Here is a 16751-nt window from a genome sequence, read left to right as displayed (position 1 = left end):
AACCATAGAGTCAAGGGCTCTGCTAAAATAATTTAGTGCTATGGTTGGAGGTGGAGAGTAAATTTGTATTTTGATTTCAAAAGAACCTACATTTTCCAAAAGCCTGGGCATCTGTTGCTTCTCCTGTGCTTAGAAGTTAAAAGGAGACCTTGAATGCAGAGCTGTTTCTGCTGGTATGGATTAAGGTTCCCTGCAGATGGGGGAACATCTTCGGTTGCAGTTCCTGGTTGCATTAAGTTGGATAAAATATAAAGCTAGTTAGTACTGGCACTGATATTCAAGTGTAAATCTCCGGTTAGAAGTAGATATATGTCTGTGGTTGGCCTTAAGTGGGAAGATAAGTTCATTCTGAGCAAATGGAGGTCCTATAAAGCCTAAGTTTCAGCCCTCAGCTTCCCAGCATGCAGGATGGGTGGACTGATGATCTTTTTTTGATATGGCACTCTCCACGCAACGCATAGGCAGCCTAGACAACTCATAGCCAGGCACCAAATATTGCAGTTTGACTTCCACCTGAATCTGTCTGCTGGTCCCCCCTTCTCAACACACGGATGAGAACAGCTACGCAGGGCAGGTAGCCATTGACCTTAGTACAGGAATGATCTTCACACCCTGACCGCAGGCTACTTCAAGCCTTGTTGAAGATTAAAGAATATTATACAGCCATTTTATCAGGCAAAAGATTAAGGTATTTTTCTTGGCTTTTTTTAAATCGGTGAATGAAGAGGCATCTGGCATCAATCCCATAGACTAAGACAGAAGAAAGTGGAAGTTGAATGGAATTGATAATGAAGTGGGTGTTTTTAACTATGGTGGCAAATACCACCTCCTTCTAAAAGGCAGTCAGCCAAGGATTTCATCAAGCTCTGTGCAGGGATCCTGGGAGAGGTCCTGGGCACCCTGTTACGCAGTAGGCTAAGCTGCAAGATCACAATTGTTCCTCCAAAACTGAATCTTTATAAGCATATGCTAAAAATTAGCAGAATTTCAAAACAAAACATGGGGAGAATCCATTTTGAATGGGTTGAAATTAATGGTCTCACAGAAATGACCTAGAGGGAGAATTAAATTAGATTCCAAAGCAAGACCTCAAGAAGGAGAATGCTGCTTTGTAAGAAAAAAATAACATCTTCAGCAAAGTTGTGCAAAACTGTTTTTTAAAATTAATAGCAGTTATGCTGATCCTGAGAAAATCAAGCTGGAAACCCGTGTTCTCATCAGTAAGGAGATGTGGATAAAAGGCATGTCATTTAGCTGTTAAACAGAAAACTGCGAGCATAGTTTGTGGTGAAGAGCTCCTAAGAATGGGAAGGTCAAAATTTAGAGGAAAAATCATTTAAATTCAATAAACTCCCTCACAACATTCTGATTATTACCGATAAGCAAAATCCCCAGACATTTCAGAACTACCAAGAAACCTGACAACAATCAGCCCTAAATTAAAAATCAGGAGGGGTTTTTTTTTGGCTCTACCCACTGTCAGCTTTGCCTCTGGATAAGAGGTCTTATCCAGACATGATGCAGTCCTGGAGAGACATAGCTGTACTGCAGAGATGGTGCTAAAGCCCTCCTGACTTTTCCTTTGGGTGTTAGAGCCAGGGAGATGAGAGCTGACATGTTTGTGCCAGACCTTTCTAGCAACGCTTTCTGGCAAAGGACTGCACTGCTGGTCCACCCCATGGTTCAGCTGATGCAAAACCAGACCTGCCAATATGAGGCAGATCTTCCCTTATACCTTCTGTGCAGCCTAGGGCAAGGCTGGAAGAGCTCACCTGCTAAAAACAACTATTTTAATGGAGGTGAAAATGGCCAAGGGAGAGATGCTAAGAAAGGACAGAGGCAAAAGCAACGCTGGCCCTAGTGTCGTCTTTGTCCACTTTAAATAAACAATAGGATTATAGAGATAAGCAGGAACAAAGTAAGCACGAATTTCAATTGATGGCACCAAATGCTGCCTGCTGGCAGCGGCTCCGTCGGAGAATTGGGAGATGCCAAGAAAAAACCACTGGAGCAGAGCAGAGCTGTGGCCATGTGATGTGAAAACGCACGGCTGCTAGAGAGAGGAGCCTTCCTCCCAAATCCATAATGGAGTTGGGGACATGAGCAAGGACAGGGACACAATCCATACCACAAGACTGCCCACGGGCTCAGGGTGCCAGCCCGCATGTGGGGACAGAACACAAGCAGCATCTGGCTGTTGCTGCGGCAGCCTGGGAAAGACAGCCTCGAGCACTGAATTGTTGCCCACTCGCTGAGCAAGCAGCCGAAAAGGACTCGGTCCTGCCAATTATTGTCGGATGCCTAGTGTGACCCCAGCAGAACTGTACTCATTGTTAAAGGTAGGAGAGGGCAGACAGCACAGCGTGTGAAGTCCACGCTGAGAATGCTTTGCAGACACTGATGCCAGCCAAAAACTAAGTCACCCTGAGCTTCCTGCTCACCCACAGCTTTGTCCTCAATACACGCCCATGCACTCAGGTCTTCGCCCACTCCTCCAGCCATGGGACAAAAAAATACCCAGCTAGAATGAACTTTCCAAACCTTCTTCAGAAAGCTCTGCACAGTCACTAAAGGGCTGATTTGTGGAATAATGGCAGTGTCCTGCAAGGAGCGCTTCTCCTGCCATCCAGCAAGGCCCACAGCTAATGAACCCTTGGCTACATGTAGTATGGGCTTTCCAGACAGCAGGAACAGCCGCCCAGGATTTGTCTCCCTTGTCATGGGTAATCTGTGTACCTCAGCTGTCACTGGCCCTCAAAAGTGGAATTTCCATTCCTTAAATTAGGGGAAGACAGAAGTGAATGAAAATTGATGGCTTGCCAGGGCTGGGGTAATTCTCAGAGATGCTCAGGTCTGCACAGAGGTTGCTCCCTGGCTGCTCACATGTTCTCCTTCTCGCTGGCCTCATCCAGGGAGATTCAACATATTAATTCAAGAAGGATTCGCTACAGTTCATTACTTTGGGCCAATTTCTTGCTCTTCTCATCAAGTGGAGACCCTTGTCCAGTGACTGAGATTCCCTGAGCTGTGAAGCTGGAAATCGTCTGCCTGAGTGCATGCTCCGTGGCTCCGCAAACGCTTCTCCCAGCTTGTTGCTTTCTTTGTGTCTGCCTGGAGAAGTTTGGACTGGGTATTTGCTGCCTGAGCATGGGGACCTTTTTCCTTATTTATCACAGTTATTCTTTAATTTCCCTCCTGATCCAACCTAAAAGCTTCTTCCTGCTGGGTGAAAACAGGTCCTCGGTGCTGCGGCTGGCTCCTGAGCACTACTTTCCAAGATATTCCCTGTTGAACGGAAAAAGGAGTCTGAGCTTAGAGGGTCCAGCCAGGATCTGCGGCACTGAGCAACGGTTCTCTGGACCGGTTTGAGTCTCTTGTAAGGACAGAGATGCCGACACTTTACATCTCTTGCAGGTCATCTCTGCTCTCTTTAGGATGATGAGAACAAGGCAAGGTTACAGAGTATGTGCTCTCAGAAATTCATACTGCTTCGCTTTTTTGTAAACTAGCACTTTGTTAATAAAAAGTATGGCTTGCACTTCTAGCAGGTCCCAGATGTACCTCAGGCAAGTGACCAAGCACAAATTCCTTTTTCTCTAAGTGTTTCAAACAAAACAGTAAAAACCACCCTCCTGCCCTGCCAAAGGACAACTGTGCAGGCTAGTAGTAGGGCTGGAGCTCAGTGTTTTATGAAAGGCTGAGCAGTAACTTTCCCACCGGCACCTGGTGGTTTCAGGATGAGAAGCACCACAGCTTAACTATCGAGCCACAAACATAATGATCAAGAGATAAGAAACTTCATCTGTGCTACTGGTCCTCAAAATAGGTGGGACAGATTCATCATAGGAGAAATCCACAACAGCAGCTAGATTAGGAGAAGCATAGCCAGCAGTCCAGGAGAGTGATTTCCCCCTCTTCTGCTTGAGCACAATCTCCTAATTTTAGGATTCCATTAAGCTTGCCCAATCTTCTCAATTTTTCTTCTGTTCTTCTCTCTTTTGTATTCTCTGGGTATCTTGAGGAACATGAAAATCTCTCTTCTGCGCTCCAAACACATCCAGTTTGAGGTGCAGCAATTCTGACAACTTACATGGGATGGAAGGAAACCCCTGGGCATGCTTATAGTTGCTACCTTCCCTGTCCCTTATTTTCAGGTTTTTTTCTGTGTTCAAGTTTCAGCTTAGAAATATTTAGGGGGAAATCAAACCATCCAGCAACAGATTTGGCCAACTCTCAATGCACTTCTTGTTCAGCTTTAGGAATGGCCATTGTCCCAAATACTGGTCTAGATTTGCCCAAACCATTCAGAGTTACCCTTTGCTGTAAATTCACCAACTCAGGGACACTTTAGCTAATTCCAGGCTAAGGAGGATTTCTGATTTGATACTGCAAAAAGGCAGGCTGTCCGCTATCCACAAAAGAGCCATTTTAGGGAAAAGACACAGAAGTTTCTTTTTGGATTATTTGCCTTCCTGCAGCCTATTCTCTTATCAGGAAATTCATGCCTCTGCAAAGAGTCTAATAAGTTGAACTTTTATGAGTGTCACCACTACATTCTCTAGTTTTATATGACTTAAGCGTGTGGCTTTTCCAGGGACGATGATCCTACCGCTCCGTCTGAGTTGGAAATTTTTCCTGTAAGTCAAGATTCCTTTTGGGTTTGATCTTAGCCTGATTCTTTGCTGGGCTCCAGGGATTATGTCTCACAATAATGGGGAAGACCATTGCAGGCATCAGTCACCCTTGGCCTCAGTGGAGATCACTGGGGGGACAATAATTACTGCCAAATGTGACAGTGGTTTTTGGTAATGCGTCTCCCCACCAAGAGGGATTTGTGATTGTGTCATGGCGTGAGAACAGTTTTGAAACAATGCTGACTTCTGTATCCTTGGCCTAAAGGACAGTATTCGTGTCCTCTTCGGTCTTGACTTACCAGATCCCTTAACTGTACTGCAAGTATTTATTTTATTTTTATCAGTTTTACGAGTCTAGGACTGTGCTATCTATACGTTCACTGCATACTTCCCCAGGCCTGCGCTCATGCAATGGGTACAGTTTGATAAGTAATTTGCAAATGAGAAAGCAGAGAAGCCAGCTGTTCCTATCCAGGCAACCCCCTCTTTAATGTAAGGATATCAACTCAGTCCTGCAAAGGAGGTGTGTAATTCCTCCCACCTGAAACATCATCTTCTTGTTCTCCAGAGCAGCACAGCATCTGTCTAGTTTGTAGAAATGAGTTCAAGTCCCAGGGATTTCAATTATTTTTGGTTCTAAGAATTCAGTTTTAAAAGTGCAGAGATGCTAACCTTCTGTTACCACCAGTAGAAGCCACACAACTTTAAAGTGCTACCGGCTATTTTGCTGGGGAATATTACAAGCACAAAAGTATTCAAAATTCAGCACATCCTGAAGTCGTTTGCTGAGCTGAGCTACGGATCGCTTTCCTAAGACTCTCAGTAATGCATCTGCAGCAACAGAAACATTTTCCTCTGATCTCGCCAAAGCCCCAGATTTATGGAGTATCTCACATTCCTGCTGGAGACCCTTTACGTTCTCTGGCCCCTGGAGCACCCCTACCTCCACCCCCCGGGATAAAGGTGGTGTGAACTGGTGCACAGCTCCCTCCCGAGCAAAGCCGAGTAGCAGCACTGAGCATCTCTCCCACCTCTGCTGCCCAGCAATGCTGACCTGATCTCTGCTTGAGCCCAGACTGAGTAGGTGGGACTCCGAAGACCTTGACAGAAGATGCCTAAAGAAAGCTGAGCCTTTCAAGCACCTGAATTCAGGTGTTGATCCTCCACTGTGGCTCTCCTTAAGAAAATGGGGAGGACCGGGAAGAGGTGGAAGAATGCATCACTGACTGCTCCTCCTCCCAGAACCAAGGAAGGTGACTAGACAAGAAAAGTAGATTTAAGTGAACAGATACTATTTTTTCCTTGGTTATTTTAGTAAACAGAAAGGAAGCCTTAATTTAAGCAGTTATTTTAATCTCTGTTTTTATGTTTTAGTTATTTTTTCCTAGAGAATGGATGATCTGAAACTAAAGATAGCATTGACACCTAATTTAGCACTTTAATTAGCCAGGAAAATGCATGATATCAAAATATATGTCTTTTAAGCAATTCTGTAATTTCAAACAAATTACTCAGGTGTTTACTGTTTTCATTTTTATATTATTAGAAAATGGGGAGAAATTAACTTCTTTTTTCCAGATGGTCATTAAATTTCTACTTCTAACACATATTAAATTGTCTTTGGATTGAAATTGAAACAGCATTACATGGGCCTTTTTAATGTTTGATGGTGCTTCTCCTGTCTCTACCCAGGGCTGAATTTCCTACCATAACTCAGAGCAGCTTTGGGTATCTTGGGGCCAGGCCACCTCACACACAGAGATGCAGTCTTGCAAGATGACAGATCTCTGTATCTCAGCCCCCTTTCCTTTTCCTGCTGAGATGCAGCTATCGGTAAGGTCATCAGTAACGTGATGGAGCAAGAGACTACAATGAAGGGAAGTCCCATGAGAGACCTCTGGCTCCCCAGTACAAAACTGCAGCCCCGGCCCAAAAATCCTGCCTGCAACTCAGGCAGAGGTCTCCTAGGACCCCTTGCACATGTGGACTCCAGACACACGGACGTACGGAGAAAGCCAAGCTGGGAAGGTTGCCTGGCTGCCACCAGGGTGACTAGATCACACCAAAATAAATCTCTATACTTACAACAAAGTACTGCCCACGTTTAGGTGACCCAAGCCATGCAAAGCAGACTCCAGGGTAGACACCTGAATTTTAGCTGAAAACTAGGGAGAGGGGGAAAAGAGGGAGATGGAAACAATTTTTAAGAGATGCATGATTATTACTCAGTTTCATAAAAGGAATGAAGTAAAATTCAAGGAAAGACTTACAAAGACCGTATAGGTTTTGGATTCCATCTGCTTAGGTTAATGCCAAGTTCAAGCCCCATAATGCTTACAATTATTTTATTTAGCAAAGGGCGTCTAAAAAATCTTTTGTTATACACCTTTTCTTTGTCAATAATAGTATTTTTCCCCTTTATTCAGGTCTTCACACATTTTGTATGAGCGATGGTAGGGAATCTTCCCCTATTTGTGCACATTTAAATCTAAATCTTATATATCAGTAAGGAACTATAGAGAAGACTTTCCTTTGAAAAAGACTAAAAATGCAACTGATTTCCAGGAACTGCTTAACACTTTCATTTGGCAAGCAGCATCACCAACCCTTCCATCTTTTTTTTCACCCTTAAATTCTGAAATAAATCAAAACTTCAAATCCAGTTCTTAAAACTTCCAAACAAAACCCATATAACCTATTAACTTATACGCCAGATAATCTTTTGCCATGCCAATAGTTGCCTTCATGTTTTCTGCCAATAACAAGAGACACCAGCCTAGGCCAGAAGTCCAAGATCAACCATTTCACAATATAAATCAAGACACAAGGAAAATTTAGGAACAAGAGTCTTAAGTCAGAAGTTTCCAGCTGCTGCTGCCTAATTTTGTTCCTTCTGCTGCTTGTAGTATTTCATCTCTGGCTCTTTGAATAAATATCAAGGTTTACATGTGTGGAGTATGTGGACCTGGAAGCAGCCATGATGTGCTCAAGAGGTGACTGGATCATAGTGACAGAAGCTCCAGCTGCATCTTTACTGAAGTGATGTACGCTGACCCTAAACTTGGCTTTAGCAAGCCTTGGAGCATGGAGACCCATGTCCTGCCCCAGGCAGGAATCTGGTGGGAGAAGGCAAGAAAGCTTTTCTAGAGTTTGACCATGCTCTTCCTTGCCATGTTCTTCCTCATCATTTCTAATTGGAGATGCCCCAAAGCTACCTCCTTGAAGATGGAGAGTTCTCTGTGCATGCATGAACATGTATTTCACCATTTGGTAAGGAAACCGGTATTTAGAATAGATTATATCAGTTTGAAGGGACCTACAACAATCATCTAATCCAACTGCAATGACACATGGGCAACCACAGGCAACACAGTCCATTTCAGACAGCAATTTTTAATGAGTACTGGCGTCCTGTTATTATTCTTTGACTACACGTGCATGTAGTTTCAGTTGGTAGGTAGTGACATACTTAAGCGAGTTTGTGGGGTATTTAAATTACCATAGTTACAAGGTCTTTTTCACAAACACCACACACAATCAGTAGGACAGAGTCTGGTTGGCTAAACTACAGGATTAAGTTAAGAAACGGGACATTTTAGCTTCCATTGCCTCTTCATAGCACCTTGGTTCTTACTCTAAACAGGATTTCATTTTCAAAGGAATTTTCTACCAACGTCAAGGTCAAGAAACCATTTTTTTATAACAAATGAAAGCTGAGGTTCTATATTTAAAGGAATACTCTGGGACTTTGAGGAAATCAGTACATCTCACTAGATTTACAGTAGCAGCAGAGATGGTAATACTGAAGAAAAGATTTGCTGACTCCCATTTAGGGCTTAATTCTTTTCAACAGAGTCAACTAAAATGTTGTGCTCAAACTTGGCAGAGGCAGAATCAGGGCCTGAATCACCAAATATCTGACAGTGCTTGTTGTGTTTTGGGCATCAGCTCTTTTTAAAGGCACATGTTTCTGATAAACCTAAAGCGAGAGTGAAGAAAATTACAATTGCTGCTGGTCAAAAAAACCCTTCTGTAATTCCTGTACTAAGATGCTTGTGGAATTGCAATGTCAGGGATGGAGTGGGACTAAAATGCTGCTGGAAATCATCTGCTCTCTGTGCACACCTCAGAGTAAACTGTGAAAGCGGTGAAGCTCATCTCTGCTATGTCCAACCTCCCCTTGATTTCAAATATCATCCCAGCATCAGCTGCAGTTTAAATTGGTGCCACGCGGCCCAGAATCACAGTCCTCTCCACTGCATCTGAGCTTCCAAGCTTAGGGTGGTGGACAGAGAGTTCATCTACATCCCAGCAACTCCTCCTAAGCCCATCTTTTGCAGTCACAACATGCCTTTCCTCTGTTCCTCAGCATCAAGTTGGAAAATAAGGTGTTAAAAATCTATTGGAGAGAAGCTTGGGAGCTCCTCATATTCCACACAATTAATTTAGACACTGCTCTGTCTTTTTGCATAAATCGAAGCAATGGAAGAGGTATGACAAACGCTTCCCCAGACATACCCTCTTGACCCATCTTCTCAATTGCAGTGGCCACTTCATAATCAATGGGCTTGACATAATTAGTTGTATTTAAAGTCGGGCTATAGCTGAGCCTTTATTCTTCCTTGAAAAAACAGGCAGCCATGAACTTACAGGAAATCATACTGCCAGCAAACAGCTCAGCTGGCTGCAGACTAATCATCTTTTCTTTCCCCTTTGTTAAACACATTCTTGCTCTTGGAAACTGTTCAATAGTTCATTAAACTAATAATCCCATTCAAATCCTGCCTCATAAATGGATTTGTCAGTGCTGTTCCTGTCAGGAGACAGTCATTTTAAATTGTCTCTACTTTAATGAGTTTAAGGACAGATTAAATCATGGCTTTGGCTGTGATTTATTGCTCCATATTACTTTATTAATTGTTATTTGTAAAAGCATTTGTGAATAACAGGCTTGTTTATTTTGCATTTGCATTACTTTTCCCTTTATTAAAGGAGGCTGGGATGGGAACAGAGCTCCAAATAAATACATTTCCAGCAGAAACGTATACAATCTTTCCTCCTGCATTGCTGAAGACTCTCTTTACCAACAAGACATCTACAACCATCCTTGAGCACAGCCAGTTCGCCCCAGACATCGGCAAGGAGAGCTTGCGTTGGTCACGGAGTTACTAGAGAGCAGTTTCTCACTACGAGCTCTATGATACTAAACGATTCCGTGTATTTCTATTAGTACTAATTGACTAAGACTTCAAACAAAGTAACTTGCCACCAAAGGAGAGATGTCCTGTGCTGCTTGGGCTTATTCAAGACTTTCCTGGGAAAACCCCAGCAAGTTATTTGTACTATGATGTGCTACGTGTAGAAGACGACATTTAAGAGAACATGAAGGAAAGAGCACTGAATATCTTTGGGTATTTGATTCTTCCAGAGTTGGTAATAATTTCCCTGCAAAGACATCTCTGCGCAGTTCCGGTGTGATTCTATTTTCTTGTCCAAATTGTGATATAACACAACTTTGAGATGCAGGGAATGCACGGCTCCATCCACCCCCCCAAAAAAAAAAAAAAAGGAGGCACATACAAGAATGAATGGTAGAGCAAAAGCCAGATCTAGCTTGTCAAGATAGGCGGCTGTCCTTTGAGTCCTCTACCTGTCTTATTCCACTCTGGGAGCAAAAGTATTTCTGCCATGGACAAAGTGATCCACGAATGGCATGTTAACTTTGAAAAAGGCTTTGAGATCTGGCAGGATAGAAGTTATCAAGCATAGCATATGAAAGGAAACACTTATTAGCTTGTGTTAGGAAAACAAATTATTTCAAGGAACAAATAGGACAGGGCTGTTGGCAGTCCAGCAACCCTGAGCAGAAGGTTTCCACAAAGGAGAAGCAGCAGAAGTTAGGACTCTGCACAGCAAATCCTTAAAATCTCTTTGTCTGTTTCCTTCCATTCAGAACAAAATACAAACTTTTCAATATTCTCACAGGAACCAGAGTGTTCAGGATGGTGGCTGGGGGTGGTGGCCCAGGGCTCACCAGGGAAGCTGCCAGTTCAGGCCCATGTGATGCAGCTAAGCTTTGCTGTATTTTAATTCCAGTTCCATTTAAATTCCTTTCATGCAAAGCTCAGAACCAAAGAAACTCTCAGAACCGAAGATATTCCAGATGAAAGTTGGATTGAAATTAGTCTATCTCTCTGAAAAAGAAAGTTGTGAATCTTTAAAAGCAAATGCCAAAGCAAATATTTGATATGGTCTATTAAAATAGACACCACAGATAAATACATTTAGAGGTTCAGATGTGTGTTTAGAGGTGTGGCACTATAGAATAGACGATTCCACAAATCACAGTAGTCAAGATAAGCCACCTGCATGTCTACATTGTAAAGTAACACTGAATTTAAAAAGACAACCCTACCTTCTTTTACACTTAAAGTTGCACCAAGAAAACTCACTGTTCATTCATTTCTTTTGCTACTGCAGCGCTAGGCTGTGAGTAAACCGAACCTTAAATTATGACTTATCTGGTTTTCCCACAGAAGTGTATCGAACTCAGTTAAATTTCACAGCAGCAAAGAATCCTGATACCTTAAAGCAGCAAAATCCAGGTCAGGGAAGATGTTGATCCAGAGCTGTAACTCGCCAGAATTTTTTCAAGGCAGGGCATAGGGACAAGGGACTAGCACTGTTTGGGGAATCTACAACAAAAATTAGTGGGTCTGTGACTCTGCAGGCAATGGCTTTCACTGGCTGCCAGACCCATCTACAGCATTGTAGCTGGTGACATCTGTAACTGCTTTCTAAGCCCAGTAGAACATTATTTAAAACACCACTCTTCAATAGATTTCTCATCTCAAGTAGTTTTTAAATCTGCTTGTAAAATAGAGATTTTAAAGAGAGAGATTGCTGAAGGGCTGGAAATCCTGAAGGAGAGATTTGGACACAAAACCTAAGAGACTGTCAGGGTCACTTGACACGGAGCATGGGAAGCGCCTGGGGCAGACTCTCCAGCCACTGTGCGTTTTGCCAGCTTCCCGTGTTGCCCACCATGATCCCCTCCCTTGAAACAAGGCCATTCTCCCAAGGGCCAAGAAACAATGATTCTTCAGTTGTCTTAGTTGCACAGACTTCCTTAAACAGACCCTGCACTTATCCCAGTGCAGGTTTGTTGTTTTTTTTTTCCAACAGCAATTGCTTCAGAGGGCGTGAGGAAAGCAGCAGAGAACATGGAGGTAGCAGTGTGGTCCTCAGCAATCTGCAGGGGACTGGGAGCCAGATGCTTCAGGCCTGATTCTGATCCTACCTCGACCTTACTGCGTGGCTGCTAAGGACTTACCAAATCATCAGTTGTGTAAGTATTACTTTACTTAAATGTTGGTCCATGTCTGAGGCTTTAAAATAGAGAAGGGTTTTCAGAAGTAATTTCTAACTTGGGAATCTGGGCTTAGTTTTCAAAATGCACTTGGGATTTGGACCCTTCAGACTCACCAGAAGTCAAAAGGATTTAAGCTATAAATAATTTTTCAAAACAGAATCTGGTCACCTGAGTCACTGAGTGCCATAAGACCACTGGACACCAGTGACCTTCTCTCAGGTCCCACGGGGAATGGAAACACTCATCGTTTCCTTGCTCTGCCCTCCCTTTCTCTTTGCAGGGCTGCACGAGACAGGATTATCCGTGCACACGTCTATTCCTTCCAATCCTTTCTACCCCCATTATGAGTACAGTAATCAATAACATATAGCCCTGGGCAGGTAGGCTGAACAAGAGTCTCTGGATCTGGTAGACTGTCATCCAATCCTTTTCAAGAAATGTCCTTCGATACTGTTAGTCATAAAGATTTGGGATGTTTTATCTGAGGGATGATGGACTCAAAGAGAGAAGCATGGCAAAAGTACTTATGGGTCATATTGGGGGAGACACAGAGTGTCCCTACCCTGTGAATGAACTAATGGCTGATTTTGGTAGCTAGTTTTGAGAAGACCAAACCCCCAGGACAGTGGCTGTCCATCTTTTCCAAATCCGCCGTAGCAGGAGGGAGTGGCCAAGCACGTTTGAATTCCAAGAGCAGATGCCGCCAGCCCCACAGCCCTGCCCCTGGCAGCTTGACGGCCAGGCTCTGTGTTCCAGCTCCAGCCCAAACACGGCACATTTGACCGTCTGGGCTTAAAGCACGGCACTCCATCCCATTCAAGAAGCGTTCCCCAGCAAGTGCCGGAGGACTCTGGCACAGCACAGGCTTCGCGCGTGTATCACGTTCTGCTCTGATTCTGCCCACTGACACAGGAACACTTTCCAAGAACTACAGCCAGGCAGACTTAAAATAACCCAGAATCAATGCTGGGGCCAGGAACCATCTTGAGAGCATGCAAACACAACTGAGCTCCAGCACAAGCTTCAGGATTTTCTAGCTGAGCCCTGTCTCCCTCCTCAGGTGGGAAACACTCACGGGTCCAGCTTTCAGACTGATTTGTCTATAGATGAGACCACAAGCCACAACCATGCTGGACAAAGGACTCCCCTCCCATTAGCAACAACCAGCACGTAAAAGCAGCCATCAGAAGCAATAACCTCGCAATACAGCCCAGAGCATCGACAGGTAGCAGAGCCCTGAAGGCAACTCCAGGGTCAAAACCCGAGCTGACAGCATCCCCACTGGCGACGGTGGAAAGCCCAGCCACAGGCACCACTCCAGGTAAACGCCCAGCATCCCTCCCACAAACAGGCAGGGTGAGGATGGCTCCTCAGTCCTGGCAGGTGAGCCCTAAGGTGCTGTGATCCCCCAAACAAAGCAGCAGAGCTCAGTGCACAGCTCTCTGCTGGCACAGGAGTCTACTTGGTTGTCCCTGTGGCATGAGATTTCCTCCCACTGCAGCCCTGCAGAGCAGACTCCTTCCGGAGTCTTCCAAGGAAAGGACAGGAAAGGCAAGTCTGTAAGCGTGTCTCGGTGTACGATGATAATTACCCAAGTTCTGCTTTGTAAAATAGAAAAGAACAGTAAACATACCCTCGTAAAGTGTCTTGGCCTCTTCTTCTCACTCGGTTTGCTGGCTGTCTTTCCTCATAGCCTGCAAATCTGTCTGTCTGCAAGTCCCCTTCATACTGACCCTGGGCTTGTTCCACGTACATAACTGCTGTATATCCCAGCATGAACCTGGCCAGCCATAATACTCCCATGATGGCACGGATTCCTTGATTCCTCCGGCTGCCCTGAAAGCTTCTTCCAGCTGGAGGGTCCCTGCTGCCTTGGTGGAAGATGTTTTTTGGCAGCAGCCCTTAAGTACCAAGGTGCCGTCCTGCCGTTCCCTTTCTGGAAGCAAAGACAGAGAAAAGAGAAAGAGAGACACAAGTGTTCTTAAGGGCTTTCACATTTTTAAAATGATCTATCATCCCAGGCAGCCCCTCTCCAGAGTTAATACAGTGGGGTCATACAGTCACACCAGCTTTAGCTCCTTGCACATGCAGCCAACAATGCTCATTCCCTACCACATCATTGCCAATCCTTTCTCTCCCAAGAGATGGAAACCAAGAGAAGGTCTCCAAGAGTCACGGTTCTACCCTTGCATCTATTTTCCTGCCTTCCTGACAGAGAAATGAAGACTGACAAAAGCATGTCCGCACTGTGCCTGCTCATGGTCGTTTACGATACTGACCTCGGCACAGTGCCTTGGTTCAGAGGAGCAACAGGAGATGCAGGGCTATGAACCAAGAGGAGACCAGAACCTCAAGAAAGAGTGGATCCTCTTTATGGACCATCTTCTTAGGTCCCACAGCTCTGTTTTACTGCATCATACTCCAGACAGGCCATGGCATGGACATCAGTTGCCGGAAAACAGCCTCCCAGATACCTGGTAATTCTAGCTGACTGAGGAGTGCGGTCTGCTGGCAAACCCACCAGAGGGCCATGTACACCATTGCTGAGGTAGGCAAAAAGGTCATCGTGGGCTGGAGTGAGAGGGAAGAATGTGAGCTGGGACTAAAGCATGAAGACATGATGCATTAAGCTAAGCCTGGCTTCCGGGGAGGGTGAAGGGATAGAGAAGGTGGAGGGCTGGGCATACTGGAAGGATGTAGGAGGAGAGCTCTTGAGCTGGGACAGGGAGCTGAGGACAGCAGGCCATGGGGAAGGGGGATGATAGGGGGGCCAAAGCCTCTGCGGAGGGGAGGGAGTGGGCCCATGGAGGCAACAAGGAGACCCTTCACACCTCTGGTTGTGGACGCACCTTCGGGTGAGCACAACATGGTCAGCTCTCCAGGGCCAGGGCCAGCAACTGAGCCTGCAAGATGGCCATGGCCATGGCCAGGGTTTACCTGAATCACACCAGGGCAAGTCCTCAGCCCCCAGAGGCTCTGCCCTGAGCGAGCCCGTCCCGATGAACAAGACCCCCTCCTGGGGAAAAAAAAGGCACAAGCCCCGCTTCCCCCCAGGGGTAGGTAACATGGTGGAGGGGACCCGTGGGCCCTGCCAGGGCCCAGCGCAAGCAGAGCCGAGGGGCAGAGCCCAGGGGAAGCTGGGGGTCAGCCCATGCCATGGGGTGCTGAGGGGAGAGGAGCCCACAGCGGTCTCTGGAGCAGCTTTTAGCCCTTACAGCCATGCTGGGTCTGGGAGGCTCCAAGCACCGAGGGGCAAAGGAAAACAGCCCTGGGCAAGGGGTACAGACCCTGGCACAAGACAAGGCCCTCGGGAGTCACAGTGCCATCCCGCGGCTCCCCGGGGTGGCCGCCTGTGACAAGGCGGTCGGCCTCGGGCTCAACCCGCGGGTGCTGGCGGGGGGTGGCAGGAGCCGGGGCTCCTAGGCCGGGCTCAGGGTGGGAGACCAGGGAGGCGACGAGAAAGCCCAGAGAAAAGGCTCTGCGAAACGGATGGCGGGGAACCACAGTCCACAGGCTGTGCCCCTTCCTCCTGCTCCCTCTTCTCCCTCTCCCCCCAACCCCACCACCCCCCCTTCCCCAAATCTGCCAGCCCTGCCTGTGAAAATGGGGCTGGGGAACCCTTCCTTCCTCCTCCTGGCCAGCGGAGGGGCAGAAAGCATCTCTCACCTCCAGACCCCAAAGGTTTGTTCCTTCAGGGAGGAATCCTCACGGGTCTCCCCTCTCCCCCCAGAGTGGAAATATCTGCTGCTTCTGCGAGAGGCTCGGGCTCCGCGTCCGCTCCTGCGGGGAGGGACAGGGCCCCCGAGCCGCCCCTAACTGTCCCCCTTGCTTTCCCACAGCACCGCTTTCCCGTTCCAGCCCAGCCCCAAAGCAGGCAAAAAATCAGCCCAGACAAGGCAGAAAATGTGTCTGAACAAAAAAAAAAAAAAAAAGAAAAAAGAAAAAAGAAAAAAGAAAACCCATAAAGCCCAAAACCCTCGCTGCTCCCAGTGTCCCAGCTGGGAATCTCTCAGCTCTTGAGGGCATGCATTTTTCAGGCTCTAATATTTCAAACGCAGTGAATGAGGAAGACAGAGTGGGAAGGAAAAAGGCAGGGCTGGGAGCAGAGGCAGAGACAAAGAAACTGCCCTTCCTGCAGCCCGAAGAGCTCTGCTGCTCCGCTACCCACGCCGCTCTGCTGAAGCTGGGGTACGATTATCTTCAGCGAGACAAAAGGGAGAGCGTTTCCTCTGCTCCCAGAGCTCCCGAGGTAGAGCACAGATGGAAAAAGAAGCCGTAAAAAAAGCATGAAGTTTTGCACTTCGGGAGATTTCCAGCCTTTGTGGAGAAATTTAAACTGAAGAAAGTCCAGATGCATCCATTCCCTCATGGAGAAATGAGAAGCATGACAAATGATCAATACACAGGCACGTACACTGAGAGCGTTCACACAAGTCTTACTAAGAGAGTACGGAAAAGTCATTTACACCATCAAAAGAGAGCTTAAAAGTTATTTTCAGCTCTGAGAAATTCCATTAAACTTACATTACACTTGTAAGAAATGCACTGACAAAGCAAAGAGAGAGTCGATCACTAAATCGGATTTTAAACTGATTTGCAAGTTTGGAGGGAATCAGTAAAGACGTTTCAAAACCATGCCTTTGAGTGTGCAAATTAAATCAATCAAAAAAATGTGCAAAACACAATAAAATACAATTAGGCAGACAAACAATTAGGCAGATAAAGAGAAAGAAATCAGCTCTTAG

At 45.8% G+C, this 16751-nt stretch overlaps 1 protein-coding gene across 1 annotated transcript in view; it reads right to left on the bottom strand.

Moving 5' to 3' along the window:
- FBN3 (fibrillin 3) overlaps positions 1–13809 on the bottom strand; it is a gene marked incomplete at both ends in the record, with an annotated part of 107974 nt that extends 94165 nt beyond the window's left edge. Inside the window, one exon of the mRNA XM_082011091.1 lies at positions 13640–13809. Within this exon, the coding sequence (XP_081867217.1) occupies positions 13640–13809 (170 nt within the window). The remainder of the gene's footprint in view (positions 1–13639) is intronic.
- Positions 13810–16751: the final 2942 nt, after the last annotated feature.

Source organism: Phaethon aethereus (genome assembly GCF_964289735.1).
Source record: "Phaethon aethereus genome assembly, chromosome: 26".
NCBI classification, from domain to species: domain Eukaryota; kingdom Metazoa; phylum Chordata; class Aves; order Phaethontiformes; family Phaethontidae; genus Phaethon; species Phaethon aethereus.
Note: the sequence above shows the minus strand (reverse complement) of the source record. Positions and strands in the feature narration are given on the sequence as shown.